This window comes from Sebastes fasciatus, chromosome 20 (genome assembly GCF_043250625.1).
Source record: "Sebastes fasciatus isolate fSebFas1 chromosome 20, fSebFas1.pri, whole genome shotgun sequence".
In the NCBI taxonomy this organism is placed as follows: domain Eukaryota; kingdom Metazoa; phylum Chordata; class Actinopteri; order Perciformes; family Sebastidae; genus Sebastes; species Sebastes fasciatus.
Genome location: NC_133814.1, coordinates 11,663,555 through 11,681,584, shown reverse-complemented (window position 1 = coordinate 11,681,584; position 18,030 = coordinate 11,663,555). Strand labels below are relative to the sequence as shown.

Below are 18,030 nucleotides of genomic sequence, written 5' to 3'. Positions count from 1 at the left end.
TTTACCTTTATTCTTTCAGCATCCTTCAGATTTCTTCACCTAACTTAACCTTCTGAACAGGCACAAAGCTGACAAACATATAGTCATATCATCACAGCAATGTGGTGAGATTCATTTTGATCAATGAGCCGATAAGACTTGTTTTCATTTATGCACTAAACTGACAAAACACATCTTTGACACACTGGATAACAACCAAAAGTAACTTACATGAATGTATTTTAGTTTAATATTTGTGGCTGTTGCACTGAGCTAGACATACTGTACGTCGAAGAATACAATTTATGTTTGTGGATCGTTTTGAGGCTAATTTTGTAGCACTTAAATCTGCAGTAGGCAGAATTTTTTTTGGAATCATTGGGCAAAAATTCCATAATAACCTCTCAGCATATTGTAATTCAAGTGTTCTGAGAGATAACTAGACTTCTGCACCTATTCGTGGCTCTGTTTTCAAAACTTTAAAAAATCTAACGTTAGCCTGTGAAGTGGGCGGTGCTTGGTATTTCCTCAACTGATCTCAGCATGGCTGCCGGGTCACAAACTTTCTCATTTTACAGCTAAACAGTACACTACAAGATGTTTTTGAAAACATTTGAGGTGGGAAACAGGCATTACAGTTACAGAATATTGATTCATATTTGATCAGCGTTGCCTAGTTTGACCGTTTGAGTCGGAGTTTGCGAGTGATTGACAGCTGCTCAGAGACGGCAAGGCTCCAGCACGGCTCTGATTGGTTGTTTTCCTCCGGTCTGGGAAATCTTGCAGACGCCATTAAGAACACCGGAGGACACAGAGGCACATTATTTTTTCAGATAACCTGTCTCATGCTACTACTGTCAAGATATAGTGACCATACAGTATTTGCTCCATTTCCACCCACTGCTGCTTTAAATGCCTTCATGCTGAGACTCCCTTCATGCTGTTGTATTTTAGGTTTATTTTTATATGTAAGACAAAACATATTGCCAATTCTCTTTGACTAGTGGAGCAGCCCGAAATTGGAATATGTGAATTATTGTGTAACTTACAAGAGTGTTGTGCAATGTGTAGAGCAGCGACAGGAGATCAGCTGAATGTTGGTTATGTGTTTTGGTGATTCTGTAAAAGATACGAGCTGACAGTCTTCCTCTCTGAGGTTCACAATTTTGTTGATTTAGAGTTCATGTCTTACACACTAGTAGACTGTGTCTTTCAGTGGGTCGCTCACACTGCATGAAGTAATATGCAATTGATCCAAGAGGACGTCAGCAAACTTGACCCCGTATACCACTTTAAGCTTTTTTCAGTCTGATTAGTACAAAACATGTTTTTAATTAAATGCATTTTACAAGACTGTCATCTTCATGACTTGTCGCACTTACATGTAGCAAAGGTTAAAAGTTAAGAAAGCAATACTCTCAAAGCTCCTTTATATATATAACTTATTTCAGAGAGCATTTGAACAGGAAACAAGTAAACAGCATGTTACCACACAGACATGTCATGTCAATGTGATAAGAGGTTTCAGTTTGGTTTGGGTTTTTTGGCTATCCAAAATGTGTGCACTTCTGATCACCACAGAGCATAAAGGAGGCCTATTTTTATTTGTGGAAACCTAAATGAAACCCCCCCCCCCCCCCCCAATGTGAAGCAGTGTGACCTTCTGTTGAGAAACGTGCCCGAGATCAGCAATGAAGCTCGTGTGAGATATAGATTTTTCATAGTGTGCAAGAGCAGAAGCCCTGATACGGTCGGCTCTATCTGCAACTTGCTGCAGTTCCGCCTTGATATGAGTGCTTTTTAAAATTTCTTTAGTACTTTGATAAGGACGCTTCCTTCTTTGTGATAAAGACTTGGTTATGAGTTAGCTCGGAATAACGTGTAATCTGACTGATGAATATATGAGCGGATGATTGCGGTAATGATAGTATAAAGGTGTCGTCAAATGATCATTTTAAAAGTCAAAAAGTAAACACTTTCTGTTTTAAAAAAATCAAAAACATTCAGAGACATGCAAACCTTGTATTATAATCTTTTAATATTTCCCTAGTAGTATTTACAAAGTTGTCCTCAATATTTTAATTCCATAAGTCCTTTACACGGCTGGCAAATATAAAAAGAAATTTAAAAAAAATTCCCTTAAATTACTTATTCCACTTCAATATAAAATCTGCTGTAAAATAATACTGGACCTATAAAACAAGTCTCCTCTGAAGTCTGTGGCATGTGTTTTTTCCATATTTAGTGTATACAAAGTGTTACAAAGCACCAGGATACAAAACAAGATAAAAGACCCCGTGCAAAATGATGGGTATAGTTTTAATTTGAAGTTTCTATCTAGATCAGGGATCTAGTTAAGCACTTGAGGCACACCTGCGTGGGTCATTCACAGGCCAGTTTACCATCAAATGACGACAGGGTGATGGCAAAGGCCTGCAGGGCACACATGGGGAAACTGTAATCCATGGAGAAGACGTCCTCCGCTACACGGCCAAACTGCATCACGATGTAATCCTCTGGAAAAGACAGCAGCAGGGGGGCAGAGAGAGAGAGGGTGACGTTAAAGACAAGACGGACATTTTCCTTGTGGTTGATGATAGAAGAAGATCTTACCGTTGTCGGGGTGGATGATCTGGAAGTTTTTGACGGAGGCCTGGGTGACACGGCCGTGGAAGTTAAGCACATACGACTGAGTCTGTTCGTTCCAGCTCGGGGATTTGTTCACCAGTGTGACCAGTTTGTCTGTGTTGCTGTTCACATGGCGGACCAGTAAGGTCTCAAGTTCCTATAATAACATAACATTTCAGTTCCTCTGGCATATTCCACACTCAATCAACATCATCACAGGATTTTATTTTGTAGACATACATTTTTTGGACGAATGGACACTCTTTCATCGTTCTCCATCATGCCGGGGATGACCACCGTCATCTTCCTGGGACCCTTGAATCCCAGCACATTGGTCTCCTGGAACATGATAGCCAGTTGTATTACAGGCTTTATCTCTTCATATGCTTTCCTAAATCAGTGGGATGTTAGAGTGTATCGAGTTAAGTTTGGACTCACATAGCAAATTGCTGCCAGCTCCTGTCGCACTGATTCGCACTCTTTGATGAAGGGCTTTTTCTCCGGGTTTTCACCTCCATCATAGACGGTGAACTTTGTACCCAGAACGTTGGACCTGAAACAAATTAGTGTGATCAAGATACATGATCTGAAATCATCTGTCAGGTGAGAGATCAAAATGTCTACAGTGCCCGAATTAAAGGAACAGTGTGTAATATTTCAGGAGATCTATTAGCAGATATGGAATATAATATTCATAACTATGTTTTCATTAGTGTATAATCACCTGAAACTAAGAATCGTGTTTTCGTTAGCTTAGAATGAGCCCTTCATATCTACATAAGTAGCGGGTCCTCTTCACAGACCCCACCCAGGTTGGTCCGCCATGTTTCTACAGTAGCCCATTAACGGACAAACCAAACACTGGCTCTAGAGAGAACCTTTTTAACGTTTATATGCTACCATAAGGCCACCGTAGTTCTCCAACACGCTTGTGAAACTGCGGTAATGTGAGCCACAGAGTGCAAAACCGTGGTACCGCCAGCCGGCGTCTGATTTCCGTTGCTCCTAAAGTAGTTATTATGGTAAAAATGGCCTCTGAGCAAAGCGAACCATGGTTTTGCACTCTGCAAACTCAGCTGGTTGCAATCTGCAACCACACCACTAGATGCTGCCACATTTTACATTCTGTACCTTTAAAATAAAACCATGGAAGTGAATGCACCATTCACTTCCATGTAAAATGATTGCCTCCAAAAAACAAGGAGGAATCCCCAAAATGCTCTAAAAATTGTTCAATTTACACCTGGGATGCAGCTAAGATAAAAATCCGTCAAGAGACCTTTTTTTCATGGCAGATATTTTGGCACTTCATAGAAGGAAAATCACAGGTGTATAGATAATAATATTTATGATGGTGCTATTCCATTTCAGGTGTCAAGTCAGAATGTTTGCTATAATTAAGGTCCAGGTTTGAGAAACACTTGTTTAGCATGATGACAATGGATTCTTAAACACTAAAGAGGTGTTGAAAGGGTTGCTAACCTTAGTTTTCCTATGTAGCAGTTTGTATCTCTGGACAGATTCGTCGGGTCGGTGGAGATGAGATAGTTGGATGTTTTGCACTTCTTCCTTTTTCTGCCTGCCATCAGAAACACCTTGGTGATGGCACAATGGAAAACACATTTTTTGAACAGACAGTGGAGAGAACTTAGAAATACGACAGCTTAAGAAAACAGGATCATGTCATTAGAAATAAAAAATCAATGTGCACAATGATTGAAGTGCCGACCCTCTTGCCGTCCTCCTTCTCCATGTGGAGGTAGTAAGTCGGGTAAATGCCCTTCTCCATGCCTCTCCTATCCCTGGTGACCCTACACTGGATCGTCACATCTCTGGGGGCTGGACGACAAGCAAACTTCTCAAGGTCCTCCACTGACATTGGAGATGTTGACTGAAATGAGAAAGAATGATTTGCTTTCTGCGACTAATCAAAATAAGGTGCATGCTCGCATAATTTGCTCTTAACAATACACTAAACCGTTTTCACTTGTAATGTCTCACTCTTTCATTAGATTCACTGTCTGAGGATGAATTCTCCCTGTAGTTGGAGTTAAGGGAAGCGAGACTCGGCGTAGTTTTCTCTGCTTTCTTCGTCTTTTTCTCCTTTTTCTCCTTTTTCTCCTTTTCCTGGATTTCCTCGTCTTTACTGTCATCACTTATTTGGCACCTGGCTGTAAAGATGATGACACACACAAATGTGTTCTTAACAACAGCTTTACAGTATTGTTGATCGTACAGTGCACAGGGCCAGATTATCACTCACATGTGTCGAGTTTTTTCTTCTTCTTAGGCGACTGAGGGACAGGCCTCTGGGACCCATCTTCCTCTTCATCGTCGCTTTCATCATCGTTATTCTTTGGACTTGCCCCCTCTTCCATTGACTCTGTCTCCTGGGTTGAACCCTCCTGCAAGTGCTTCTCTGCAAAAGATGAGATTGAGCATTGTGAGTGTGATACATACAGTAGTTAGATACATTATGTTAATGAAACGTCGGACATTGATGTTACTTTTACGCTCTTGTTTGGTCGTCTTGTTTGTCATCTGTGGGGATTCAGATTCTTTCTCTTTGCCTTTCTTCTTTGTTTTTTTCTCCTTTTTCTCCTTGTCATCGCTCTGTTCCATCTCTGATGGAAAGCAAAGCAGCGAGTTGCTGATGAATCATTTATTAAAGCAAAGTGTTTCTTAGCTTTACGTGTGCAACAAACACGTGCTGAGTCACATTCCCAATAAGGGCCCAATGTGTGTGTGTGCATTCATTTTTGCTCTCTGACACATACTACAGTATTTGAATCCTCGAAATCAAGCAAGTAATTTACATATTCTTACGTTGGTCTTTTTCTTTTTTCACTTCTTTCTTCTTTGTCTTTTTCCCCCCCGCCTGAGCATCGTTCTCCACTTCCCACATCGCCTCAGGCTCTTCGTCAAGCTCAAAGTTCATTTTCCTGGGAGTGGCGTGATTCTCTGAAGGCATCTCATCTAACGTCATGCTTGCTTCACCTAATGTGATCTCATCCAATGGGTTATCATGGGCATGTTCGACTTGATCTCCAGGAGAAACAAACAAACACACATGTATTTAATATTGTACATTGGAATTATATTTTCTATAAAACATAGAATGATTCTATTACTAACCACTCAGGGAAGCGCTGCTCAGGGATTGGCTGATCAACAGAGGTGTTTCGTCAGAGCGGGAGGTTTTGTGCTTTCCTTTCTTTTGGCGAGCGTCCCGATTGGCTACCACCATTTGAGAATCAGCCCTCTTCTTTTGCTGCTTTTTTATCATTAGGGTTCGCTGTGGGAGTATTAGATTTAAAATTCAAACTGTCAACTCAATGTTCATCCGTTGGGATGCAACTACAGATTTTATTTATTTTATTTTTTATTGGGATCTCTTTTAGCCCAACTGGGCTATCCTTCCAAGAGTCCTGAACATAAAAAACATCACTTTAATAGATACAAACAGAAATTAGCAATTACCAATTAGCTCCTTACATTGTGCATCACACAAATTAACATTAAAATCAACAGATTACAACAATGAATGCCTTGCATACAGCAGGGAAACCTCCTTAAATCCAATGAACTATATCATGTATATTTCTATTGTCTCAAATACATTAACTTTAGATCTTTTTTTAAACTATTCGTAGCAATTAATCTAGTGGTGTCAGGTCATTTATTCCACCTTTGACAAGCCTGATAAGAGAATGCTCTTTTACTAAGCTCCAATTTAAGCCTTGGCAGGACATAATTTGTGCGCGTAGTAGTTCTTGTTTTGACTGTATGTCTAATCTCTCACCAAATGGAGTCGGTCCTAAACAGCTCTTGTTTTCCTTGTATGATGTACATTATAACATAAACTCAAAAGGCTTTTGTCAATAGTGTCCTTTACAGTCAATCACCCCAGGGTAGTATGTAGTTCAGTCGCTGGGGTGTCGTACGCACACCTCAAGACAATTCTGACTGCCTTATTCTGGGCCTTTTGGAGCCTTTGTATCTCAAAGATAGCTGCAGAGTTAGCAGTGCTTCTTGTCTCGGTACATACAGAGACATTTTCTCACCTCCAATGTGTGTTTTCACTTTCAGAACTTTTTTTGTTTTACTTATACTTGTTTACAGGACATATTGTAGGTAAGATGTTGAGCTGTACAAGAGTGTAGTGTATTACATTTGAAGGTACTACTGCTTTTTTAATGCGTACGATTTCAACTAAAGTCAACAGACCACAAGTTACAACACCATGGTTACTATGAGGTTTATGTTTCCCTGAAATGTTTATGTTAAGATGCCGGTGTTACATCGAAATCTGTGACCGCAGAGAGCCAGCAACACGTACATATTTATAGATGGTTATTTACTTTATTTCGCCTGGCAGTTGTCAACTTTATATGTATTATATATATTATACCACTACTTTTACTGCTATTTACTATTACATACAACTATTTGAACTTATGTAGTGTGTCACAAACGTCTCAATACACTTAAAAACATCAAATACATATACAAATACTAATTATAGGCTACTGAGTAAACTAATATGACTAACACTAATAGGGCTAATAATAAAACACAATGCAACCAAAACAAATGTTTTAGAACTAAGCTTAATGAGTTGTATGTGAGTTAAAATAGGTTAAAAATCCTGCAAACAGGCACTAGTGTAGCCTACTAAAACGGTATGAAAATAGGGCAAGACAGGCTGTCGTCACAGATGAACTAATAATAAAGAAATGAACAATGTTATTTCCTGATAAAAGACACACAGTTGTCTTTTGCTTTTCTTTTAGAGTTTTGTGAATTTATCTTTAAAGTAAAAATATTAAAATACATTTATGATTTTTAACAATTTAGTTTTGTGTGTTTTTGTCACATATTTGCCTCATTTATTACACAGGTACAGTGGGGTCACATTTTCTGACAAAAGCTCTCAGAAATGGTGACCTCATGTGTAGTTGGCTCTCTGCAGTCACATATTTCGGTGTAACACTGGCCGTATTATCTGCCCATAGAATTCTCCAGTGTTTTTGTTGCTTCTGTTTACATTCCTCCTGATGCAAATTTTTATTTGTTGATGTAAAAATCTTATTATTAGTACTTCTACCGCTGAATATCTGCTCATCTTTCTGGTATATTGTATTTATGTACTGGATATAAGCCGGTATAGCTCACATACTGTGCAGTGTAAACAAGCAGTATAGCTCCAAACAGCAGGTGGTTCTGACACAGGTAGCCATGACCTTGTGAGACTCAAGAAAGCTTTATTTATTTGCAAAGCTCTGCCTCAGCTAATTAGCCTATACAAGGAATAAGTTCCAGTATTTGCTCCACTGTCAGCATGGACTATCATATATCTTATACTGTATATCCTGTATATGTTCTGAATGTATATGTTCTTAATATGCCATGTACAAAGTATTTCCTTTTATAATTGTAATATAACTTATTATTTTTAATTGAGCTTCCCAGCAAAAAGCATTTCACACGATTGTACTTGTATAACCGGCGTGACAATAAACATCTTGAATCTTGATAATTATATTTATCCTATAAAGGAACACAGCTAAAAATCTACTCTGTCAACTTAAAAATAGGTAGATCTATCTCTTTGTAAGGTTAGTTGAAGTGTACCAGTGGGCTATTTCATGTGTAAAATGACATCAAATACTTCAATAATCCTGGTTTCTTTACCTGGTTGTCCAGCTTCTGTTGTCGTATATCAGGGTCCTCCATGTCTGTGTTTAAAAAGACTCACTGTTAATTAATTACAATCAGTAGATAATTAAGGATAACAGATGAAAATCCAGCATCAATGTGAGAAAGGGTTTCCCAAAAATAATAATAAAAGAGCAATCTAAATATGGAGGCTTGCGTTTGATTGTGGTCACCCTGCTCTCTATGTGACAGTCTGTCCACCTGCATGCAGCAGAAGGCAAAGTGGATTAAAAGGGGATAATGTTCTTAAACTGCACTGCACAGCTCAGTCAGTATAGGACAAACAGCCTTTCTTTCCATGGCTGCTTTATGGAGATGCTGTAAGGCCTAATGTTACAGCTGAGAGGAGAGAAACAGGAAGGTGATGCTCCTCCTTTGTGACTAAAGTCAGCAGTCAGTCTGCAGCATCACTCACCCAGCAGCCAGCAGGCGTAAACAAACAGACAAACACAACACCGAAGCCGCAGAAAGTCACCACAAACAACCCTTTAAAAGCTTCCGAGTCTCACCTAAAACTCTGTAGCCTCCCGTCACACTACACATCACCTGACAGGGCCCGTTAAAATAATATAAAACACCCCCTGAAAAAAACATTTAACTAAAACTAGACGTCGCAGCTATTAGCGCAGACACTCAGGTAGTCAGGTTTATCTCGTTGCCATGGATACGGCTGCCATGCAGCAACGATGGAGAGCCGTGATATATTCAAAACAACAAACAACTACGTCATCAGGAAATAACATCTTTATTCGTATTTATTACATTTATTATTATTATTTTTTAAACCTATTTTTACTCACATTCAACTAATTTAGCTTAGTTCTAAAACGTTTGTTTGGTTGCATTATGTTTTATTATTATTATTATTATCCCTATTAGTGGTTGTCACTATTTAGTATACTTAGTAGCCTATAATTAATATTTGTATATGTATTTGATGTTTTTAAGTGTATTGAGACCTCTAACTAAGTTCAAATAGTTGTATTTAATAGTAAATAGCATTAAAAGTAGTGGTATAATATATAATACTATATTATATATTAATATTTCTAAGTTGTATATATTTATATTTATATATATTTATATATATTTTATTTATATTTCTAAGTATAATATTTCTAAGTTGACTTAGAAGGACAATTTTCGACTGCCAGATAAAATAAATAAAAATCTATAAATAAATAGTGGGCATTTTAATTTATTTATTTTGTATTGTTTTACTATATTTAATTCTATCATATAGGCCTATATTAGTATACTTAGTCGCCTATAATTAGTATTTATATATGTATTTGATGATTTTAAGTGTATTGAGAAATTTGTGATGCACTAAATAAGTTAAATAGGTTCAAATAGTTGTATGTAATAGTAAATAGCAGTAAAAGTAGTGGTATAATATATAAATACATATAAAGTTGACTTAGAAAGACAATTTTCGACTGCAAGATAAAATAAATAAAAATCTTTAAATAAATAGTGGGCATTTCAATTTATTTTTTGTGTTACTATATTTAATTCTATCATATAGGCCTATATTAATATACTTAGTAGCCTATAATTTGTATTTGTATATGTATTTGATGATTTTAAGTGTATTGAGAAATGTGTGATGCACTAAATAAGTTAAATAGGTTCAAATAGTTGTATGTAATAGTAAATAACAGTACAACTAGTGGTATAATGAATATAATACGAATAAAGTTGACTTAGAAAGACAATTTTACACTGCCAGATGAGATAAAATAAAAATCTATAAATAAAAAGTGGGCTTTTCAATTTATTTTTTGTTTCACTATATTTAAGTGTATTATATAGGCCTAGCCTTTAGTTAATTATGTATTTTGTGTGCAGTTTCAATATTGTTTTTTTTTTGTGTTTTAGGTCTTTCATCCGAGTTATAATGAATAAAATTGAATATGAGTGATGATGAGTCAAAATAAATAGTGGGCATTTCAATTATTTTTTTTTTCTTTAAAAAAACCTTCTACTTTATTTTATTTTGTAGGCACGACGCGCTAAACCGGAAAAAGAAAAAGAGGGATGTTGCTAGGATACAACGAGGTAGCCAAACAGGAAGTGATCCCGCTGCATTCAAGCCTGTTTTGGTCAATGTGGGTTTTGCTAAATACTTTTACATGGTAAAAACAACAACAAAGAAACAATGGCTTGATAACTTTTATTTCCAGCTACAGTTAGAGAAATAAAAAAAATGGATACGAAAACAACGGTAGGCTCCACAAGTCTAGTTTGATCCACAAAGTCTAGTTTCATGTTGGGCTCACTTTCCTGCCTGCTTGCTTTGTTGTTTTTTAATCACATGATTAAAATATGAATATTCATATTATAGCCACTGGATACAACCATTCTCTTAAGTATTACCTTGTAATGCATTGTTTTGTTCTCTAGGTGCCACAGGCCCTAAAAGCTAAATTGATGCTATGGTAAGAGCTGTGTCTACAATCCAGATTATGTTCATTTTAATTGGCTTTCTTAACGCCTTGCATGACTAAATATCATGTTTAACCCAGACTCCTCCATTCCCTGTGTGTTTTCAGGACAGATGTAAGCTACCATGACATGGAGGAGATTGACAGAATGCAGTCCATTCCTGATCTGGAGAGGTTTCTGCCCCTGTTTATGACCACATCTATCTATTTAAACACAATCACACACACATTGCACTGACATATTTTCCTGTAACACTTCTTCTTCTTTTCTGTGACAGCGCTTTATGCAGTGTGTTCGAAGTCGAACTTCCTGAACCGAGAAGAGGAGTCCTGCTGGAGCTGTATATCCAGGCTGTGCTTTTTTGCAGAGAGTGCAACTTTAAAAAAGAGCAAACTTCGGCTCTCTTGTCCATCATCAAGTCCATCCATGAGGTTAACATAGGTAAGAAGAGCCACATTATTATCACTGCAGTGTAGTTGGACAATTAAATCAAAAGTACACTGCAGATAATTTATATAATTTTCCGTAAGTTTATATGAGATGTTTCTTGCAGAAACGCCACTCAACGACATAGAACAGTGTTTCAAATACTGCAAGGAGCTACTTCTCTGTCACTCAGTCAGGGTCTGTAAAACAATTTCGTCTTTTTGACTTAGAATATTATTTAAAAACCCATGAATGCAATGTTTAATTCTGATGTTTCTCTGTGTTTGCCCACTACAGCGACCCCCCTTTAGCATCAACCTCTTCAGCTCTGAGGAGGTGGACCGCGTCTTAAAGTACATCTATAACAGCTACGTGAGACACTACAAACTCTACAAATATATTTTCACTCCACAGGTAAGAATTGGAAATTAGTTATTCTGCACAAATCGTTTAACATTCATTTTTATTATACATAACTTTGGTCCTGTGAAAAAATATATTTTTTTTTTCCACAGTTTAAACTTGATTTGTCTTTGACTTACTCTGGAATGCCAGACCAGGATGATCCTAACATGGAGGATTATTCTGCTCCAGGTAATAATTAAAAGGGTATTGGCACTTTTAGTAGCACAAAAGTAACATTTTATGTTGTGTACATTGACAACAGAATATTCTTGATATTGTATGGACCAGATTTATTAATACTTTTACGTACTTCTCTTGCACCAGATGTGATAACATCTGGTGAACCAGAAACAGAGACAGACAGCTCTCCTCAAACACAGGAAGCATCCATCGACGAAGAGCCAGAGGGGGCCGCACTCGGTATGATCAGAAATCATAAAAGGACTGTGAAAAAACTAACTTTTTAAGGCAAATGCACCCCAAAAAGTTGTATTGTAACTGCTTCATTTCTCCACTTTCAGATTCAAAATCAGAACTGAAGGCACTGATCGAGAAAGAGGTCAGAGAGCAGATGACGCTCGTGTCTGGACAACTAGATCAGCGAATGAAAGACATTGAAAATCAGCACAACAGCCCACCGAATTCTCGACGGTCCAGCCACAAGGCCAAAAAAAATAATGGATGAGAAACGCTGATTTTGAATAAGCGCTCACACAAAATACCACAATTAAAGCTCAAACATTAGTTTTATTGTCAATAAAACCGTTTTTTTTTTTTTTCATATACAGTACATGTATATCTGCATTTTTACAATTAATGTACATTTCTCAGGGAGGCACTTTCAGGAATAAGTGCCATTTATTAAGTTGCAAGAATGAACCGAGTAGGGAATGGTGTTGGTTAATAGGAAATACAGTCACAACTAGTCTTCACAGTTAGTTTAAGTGGGTTTCCTATTGAGGAATGTCTGCATGCATGATAGCTACAGGAAAAACACTCCCAAATACTGTACTTATATATTTCACATGTCTTCTGGTACTGATTTGTAACAATAGAATATCTGTAAATCTGAAGCTTGTTACGTTATATGTATATAATTAACTATTAAATAATTAATCACAGTGCTTTAATGTCCACTTCAGCCACACAGTGCTTAGAAACGCATCCTCTCCTCAGTCATAACTGACGATCAACAGGTAAAATCCTAAATACACATAATGTACTTATAAGTGATGTTTCATATCAAACGATTGCGCAATGTGTCCTCTACTGCAAAGTGGCACCGCAAACATGATGACCTGACGAGAAGAGTTTCAAAAATAAGATACGGTGTGCGTGCTTATCTTAAACTTGCAGAGCCACGGTGCACGCTAAGGCATACAAACGTCCCGGACGGTCCCTGAATTCTTCATCTTAAATTAAACGCAGAGATTCAACAAGACAAACACCGACATGACAGCACATGCATATGTTTAAATAAAATAAAAAATCAACGTGGTTAGGAATAAGGTTGACCTTTTATGTTTCAAAGTCCTCTAGGTCCAGCAGCATGATCTTAGCTGTGTTCTGAAAGAGGGCGGCTCGGTTCTGCTGCTCCCCTTTCTTCACCCAGTGCCCGTAGATGCGGAAGGCGCAGCCGTCGATGAGTTTGCGGACGCCGCGGAGGGAGTAAGGATCTCTGGCCAGCACCTCCCGGGTCAGCGGCCGAGCCCTGCGGTAACGGCTGTACATCCTGATGCAGGCCAGCACGCTGATGATCAACACCTGAGGAGGCGAGAAAGAAAAGCAGGTGAGAGTGGAGAGGATATTTGCTTCATCACATCACTGCTGAAAAGCCTCTCTTTTTTCAAGGCTTAAACTTTTAAATAAAAAATAAAAAAAGCCAAGTCAGCACTGTGACTCGCAGCGGCAGACTTTACCGTTACGCAAGGTAGGCAACTGCCTGGGGCCCCCAACTAAAAGGGTCCCAAAGAGCTATAGATGTATTATGCTGTTTAGATAAATATGAAAAATATTGAATTCATGTTTCTATTCTACCTCATTGTACCTCAAAATAATTTACAAAAGGCCCCCAAAGCAGGTAATAAAATATGCAACTCAACGGTATACTACTTAATTACTGTGTACTTCTACTTCAGAGGAAAACATTGTAGTGCTACATTTACCTTACAAAGAAATGTTACTGGTTACATTGCATATTCAGATTTTAATCAAAATATATAACAACTAAAATAAGATGCACTATTATTCATTAAACTATCCAGCATCATATTAGAATTGAAAGCTGCACCTTGAACAGACGTTAAGTATAAAGAAAGAAAATGCCTCTCTTTCACTCTTCACTCTAAGTAAACATTTAAATGCAGGACTTTTACTGTGCTGTTTTAATAGTTTTACTATTAATAGTTAATAGTTTTACTTTAGAAAACATTTTTGAATACTTTTTCTACCACTGCCAATACCTACATTTCCAGTCAGAGAGGGTGAAAAGTAAAACAAGACGGCATTTGGGGCCCCCATATCACTAAATCCGCCCCCGGTGACTCACCCTAAATGTCTTTCTGGGACTGAAGAGTCGCACGTCCTCCTTCTGGTACTGTCTGAAGAAGGGATGTGCTAAAGCTTGCTCAGCGGTGAGACGGACAGCTGTGTCCGTCACCAGCAGTCTGGATATCTGAGCAGCACAAGCAAAATTATTGAAAATCAGGACTAGTTGTTAGATACTGCTGTCTAACAAACAAAACAACAAAAACAATAGCTTTACGGTTTAACCATGTGATTTTCTCCCCAAAGTCACATATTCTATTTCTGCTGAAGAATTGTCTTACTTTATAGCTTGGTGAAAGTTTTTTTAAATTCATACTCAGACGACAGAATATCATCTTACCAGATCTTTCACGGTGTCAGACCTGTCATCCCACTCTGGGGAGCTGAACTTATAGCGACCCTCCATGATCATCCTCAGCATCAGCATCTGCTTGCGATGCCAGAACGGTGGCGAGCCGGCCAGTAAGGTGAAAAGGATCACGCCACACGCCCAGCTGTCCCAACATCAAAACAAGTAGGCAAGAATTAGAAATAAAATTCAGGACAACACCCAGGATTATGCTTTGAAAAGGTATATTGATTTAAAAAAAAGACTTACAGATCGACCTCTTGGCCATAGCCTGGGTGCATTTCATCCATTGAACATTTCAGTATTTCTGGGGCCAAATAACCAGGCGTCCCACAAAGCTCTGATGAGAATAAAAAACAAAACAGATCATTCTAATCTCGGTCTATACAAATTATTTACATATCTAAACAGACGATTAACACTGATTTTCAATCTTCTGTTTCATAGCACAGTACCTCTGAGCTTCTCTCCAGGTTGTAGCTGCACTGAGAAACCAAAATCGGACAGTTTGATGTTTCCCTGATCACACAGGAGAACATTCTCAGGTTTTAAGTCCCGGTGGACGATGTTGAGGGAGTGGAGGTACTGCACGGCCTCCAGCAGAGCTCGCATCATGTACCTGTAGAGCAATGTTTTTTACAAAATGCATTTTACATCACCACTTTTTAAATTGATTTGGTTCATTTTCCAGGCAGCAGCAATTATTTTCAATATCATGAAAAGATCAACTTGCAGAGATGTGGACTGTGACGTGTGAATGTGAGTCACGTATTCCATCACAGTGAACATCATAGTGTCTTTTGTCAAAGTTGGAAAATGTTCAGTCGAAATGTAAATAAAACATGATTTGGCATATGAGAGGCTATAACATGCAGAAACACTGTTATAAACCCTTACTGAGGCCCAACTTAAGCTTTGGTCAGTTAAAGAGAGTGATACCAGCCGTACAAAGACTCAAAATGCTGCCAGATTAGTTTAGCTGATGGTGTGTGTGTTGAGGTGGGAGCTCACCTGGTTTCCTTCTCATTCAGAGTAACTTTTTCTGTGAGGTAGTCAAACAGCTCTCCCCGCCTCATGCTGTAAATGAAAACACAAGATTTATACCAGTCTATAATGATTTCATGATTATTAATTGGCATATTAGGGAATAATTACAAAGACATTAGCTATTTGCTGTAATACTCACAGGTCAAACACCAAAAATATGAAGGTTGTGGACTCATAGGAATCAATGAGAGTGACTAAAGGGAATCAACGAAACATAAAAAAGGGTCTCAACACTTGCTAACTCTTTCAAGAACAGAGAAATGAAAGTGGCTTGTGTTTAAAAAAAAAAGCAGAATTCCAACGTACTGATTGAGGAGTGTCCCTTCACCATGTTGAGGACTTGGATCTCCTTCAGCGTGGAGGTTTTCACCTCCTCCAGCTGCTGGATTGTCATCTTCTCTGCTATGATCTCAATAACCTTCACTGCCAACTCCTGACCCGTGTGTCTGTGCACACACCTGCGCACCACACTGCTCACACCCCTAAGATGCCATTGATACAGAGTACAACATGGTTTTTTTTATCATCCAAATAGAAAACTGAGATCACATTTCAGAGTTATTTTATTTTATTTGTTTATTTGTTTTATTTATTTTGCACAATTTAAGACTATACAACATAACAAAAATAAAAATAAATGAATAATATACAGTGCAGGAAGAGGCAAAAAAATCCACTAGGCTTATCTGAAGCCTCCACCTAGAGACAATAAATAATATGACTACATAATAGTGATTACAAACAATTAGGACAAGATATATATAATAACAACAATAACAATACAGTAAATAAATAAAAAAGACAAGTGTGTGTGTGTGTGTTGTGTGGAAGTGTATGGTTAGTGCATGTGAGGAGGATATTGATTTAAATATCTATAAAGACTTCTGGGCAATCGTAACCAAAAAACATTGTGAGTGGGAAAACATAAAAGAGATGAACAGTTTATTGATACATGTGAAAACTCACATGTTGCTGGACTCACCTGCCAATCACCTCTTTAGGGTCATATTTCTGGTAAAACTCCTTGGCCCCCACCCAGTCAGGTAATTCATCTCCAACAACAATGTCTTTGGTCATGGTGACAGCATATGAATCTATAACAACAACAGTCACATGTCTCACATTGCAACAGGGCTACATGGTGTGTCTAAAATAACAGGAACTACTGAGCTAACTTCTGAAGAGGAAGTGTTTTGTTTAGCTTTAAGTCAATGAATAACTTTGGATTTGCTTGCTTACATACACACATTACCTCTCCTCTTTACTGTTATGTAGAAATGTTGCCTTGATCATCCACAGTTAGCTATCTGTGTCAGTATTTGGCCTCCTTGCTGTAGCAGCAGCAGGTTCACTGACCGAAGAGGAAGCTACTCACCATGTATGCAATCAAACGACAAGAGGCAGACGACGAGTAAGCAATCGGTATTAAAGTGTCATCACAGCTCGAGGAATCTACCGTGAAGACATGATTATGTGCGATTCAGCTGCAACTCGGTATCAAAGATAGCTACTAGATAGATAATGTTAACAACCTTTACCTTAGACTAGCTCCTGAGCTACTGTTTACATTCTAGTCACATTCCTGGAAACAGGTTTGCAGGCTGTTGTTACACAATATGACCGCACCGCCCCCTTGAGGCCGGAGTGGGAACTGCAGTCAGAGGAAAGGCAGCTTTATTTGTATAGCACATTTCAGCAACAGGGCAATTCAAAGTGCTTTACATAAACATTCAAGAATAAATGAATGAATGAAAGACTTTATTTCGAACATAAAATAAATAAAAACAAAACAAAAATAATAACAAACAAAACAAGAGTAATAGTGTCCGAAAAGGAGTAGGTAGAAGTAAAATTTATATTTCCCTACCCTTTTCTCACTTCTCCTATAATAACTCATATATCATAGAATGATAATATAATATAATATATAAACTATCCCAGATTTATTTACATCCCAAATTAAATGTATGAACAGCATCCCAAGTTTATTTACAACCCACATATTCATCAGGAGTTAAAAAGTAGATATAAACCAACCCTTAATGCAACCCTTATCACAACTCTTCCTAAACCATATACCTCCCAAAAATATATTTTTTGTATAGCTTTTTAAAGTGATTTATATTTGTGCTCCGCTTCAACCCATCACCTAACCCATTCCACAATTCCACACCACACACTGAAATACACATACTCTTCTTTGTTGTACGAACACAATCAACGAAGAACATTGCGACAAAGTGCAAAAGAACATTAAGACATAATTAAAACAGTTGTAAAAACATTAAAGATTAGAAAATAAAAACAAGCTAAAAGTAAAAGCTAGGATAGAAGCTAAAATAGAATATAACACAAGAGTAAAAGCTCTAGTGCAGTATAAGATCATTATCTGGTTTAATAAAAGGCAGCAGCAAACAGGAAAGGTTTAATCTGACCATAATTTGACCATATAATATGTTATCTAACCTTATTTTACATGAATA

At 37.7% G+C, this 18,030-nt stretch overlaps 3 protein-coding genes across 4 annotated transcripts; 1 reads left to right on the top strand and 2 right to left on the bottom strand.

Moving 5' to 3' along the window:
• Positions 1 to 2,279: 2,279 nt before the first annotated feature.
• Positions 2,280 to 8,988, bottom strand: LOC141758781 (uncharacterized). The gene is made up of 13 exons (XM_074620433.1): positions 8,835 to 8,988; positions 8,302 to 8,345; positions 5,743 to 5,902; positions 5,434 to 5,652; positions 5,115 to 5,231; positions 4,871 to 5,026; positions 4,609 to 4,778; positions 4,337 to 4,498; positions 4,090 to 4,202; positions 3,046 to 3,160; positions 2,848 to 2,946; positions 2,593 to 2,764; positions 2,280 to 2,495 (listed from the first exon to the last, which is right to left on the bottom strand). The coding sequence occupies exons 1-13, from the start codon at positions 8,917 to 8,919 to the stop codon at positions 2,362 to 2,364; spliced, it is 1,746 nt and encodes a 581-aa protein (XP_074476534.1). The 5' UTR covers positions 8,920 to 8,988; the 3' UTR covers positions 2,280 to 2,361.
• A 1,391-nt stretch (positions 8,989 to 10,379) lies between these two features.
• cfap119 (cilia and flagella associated protein 119) lies at positions 10,380 to 12,366 on the top strand. 2 transcript variants are annotated; one of them, XM_074619926.1, is made up of 9 exons: positions 10,380 to 10,552; positions 10,732 to 10,766; positions 10,881 to 10,946; positions 11,051 to 11,214; positions 11,327 to 11,397; positions 11,497 to 11,613; positions 11,715 to 11,793; positions 11,929 to 12,024; positions 12,126 to 12,366. In XM_074619926.1, the coding sequence occupies exons 1-9, from the start codon at positions 10,535 to 10,537 to the stop codon at positions 12,287 to 12,289; spliced, it is 810 nt and encodes a 269-aa protein (XP_074476027.1). In that variant the 5' UTR covers positions 10,380 to 10,534; the 3' UTR covers positions 12,290 to 12,366. The 2 variants fall into 2 exon arrangements, with proteins under 2 accessions (XP_074476027.1, XP_074476029.1); XM_074619928.1 differs by lacking the exon at positions 10,732 to 10,766 and having other exon boundaries at positions 10,397 to 10,552.
• phkg2 (phosphorylase kinase, gamma 2 (testis)) lies at positions 12,332 to 17,161 on the bottom strand. The gene is made up of 10 exons (XM_074619925.1): positions 16,923 to 17,161; positions 16,530 to 16,641; positions 15,854 to 16,029; positions 15,687 to 15,741; positions 15,512 to 15,577; positions 14,956 to 15,119; positions 14,750 to 14,840; positions 14,492 to 14,645; positions 14,153 to 14,278; positions 12,332 to 13,368 (listed from the first exon to the last, which is right to left on the bottom strand). Exons 2-10 carry the CDS (start codon positions 16,622 to 16,624, stop codon positions 13,123 to 13,125), a joined length of 1,173 nt encoding a protein of 390 aa, XP_074476026.1. The 5' UTR covers positions 16,625 to 16,641; positions 16,923 to 17,161; the 3' UTR covers positions 12,332 to 13,122.
• Positions 17,162 to 18,030: the final 869 nt, after the last annotated feature.

Coding starts and splice junctions, on each gene's coding strand:
- LOC141758781 (XM_074620433.1), bottom strand. CDS start 8,919: ATGTTTTTTTCAGGGGGTGTTTTATATTATTTTAACGGGCCCTGTCAG. Junction 5,232..5,433: donor GAAAAAAGAAAAAGACCAAC/GTAAGAATATGT, acceptor GCTTTCCATCAG/AGATGGAACAGAGCGATGAC. Junction 4,203..4,336: donor AGAAGGAGGACGGCAAGAGG/GTCGGCACTTCA, acceptor GCCATCACCAAG/GTGTTTCTGATGGCAGGCAG.
- phkg2 (XM_074619925.1), bottom strand. CDS start 16,624: ATGACCAAAGACATTGTTGTTGGAGATGAATTACCTGACTGGGTGGGG. Junction 15,578..15,686: donor ATATTTTTGGTGTTTGACCT/GTGAGTATTACA, acceptor TTTCATTTACAG/CATGAGGCGGGGAGAGCTGT. Junction 14,841..14,955: donor ACCTGGAGAGAAGCTCAGAG/GTACTGTGCTAT, acceptor TATTCTCATCAG/AGCTTTGTGGGACGCCTGGT.
- cfap119 (XM_074619926.1), top strand. Junction 10,947..11,050: donor TCCATTCCTGATCTGGAGAG/GTTTCTGCCCCT, acceptor TTTCTGTGACAG/CGCTTTATGCAGTGTGTTCG. Junction 11,398..11,496: donor TTCTCTGTCACTCAGTCAGG/GTCTGTAAAACA, acceptor TGCCCACTACAG/CGACCCCCCTTTAGCATCAA.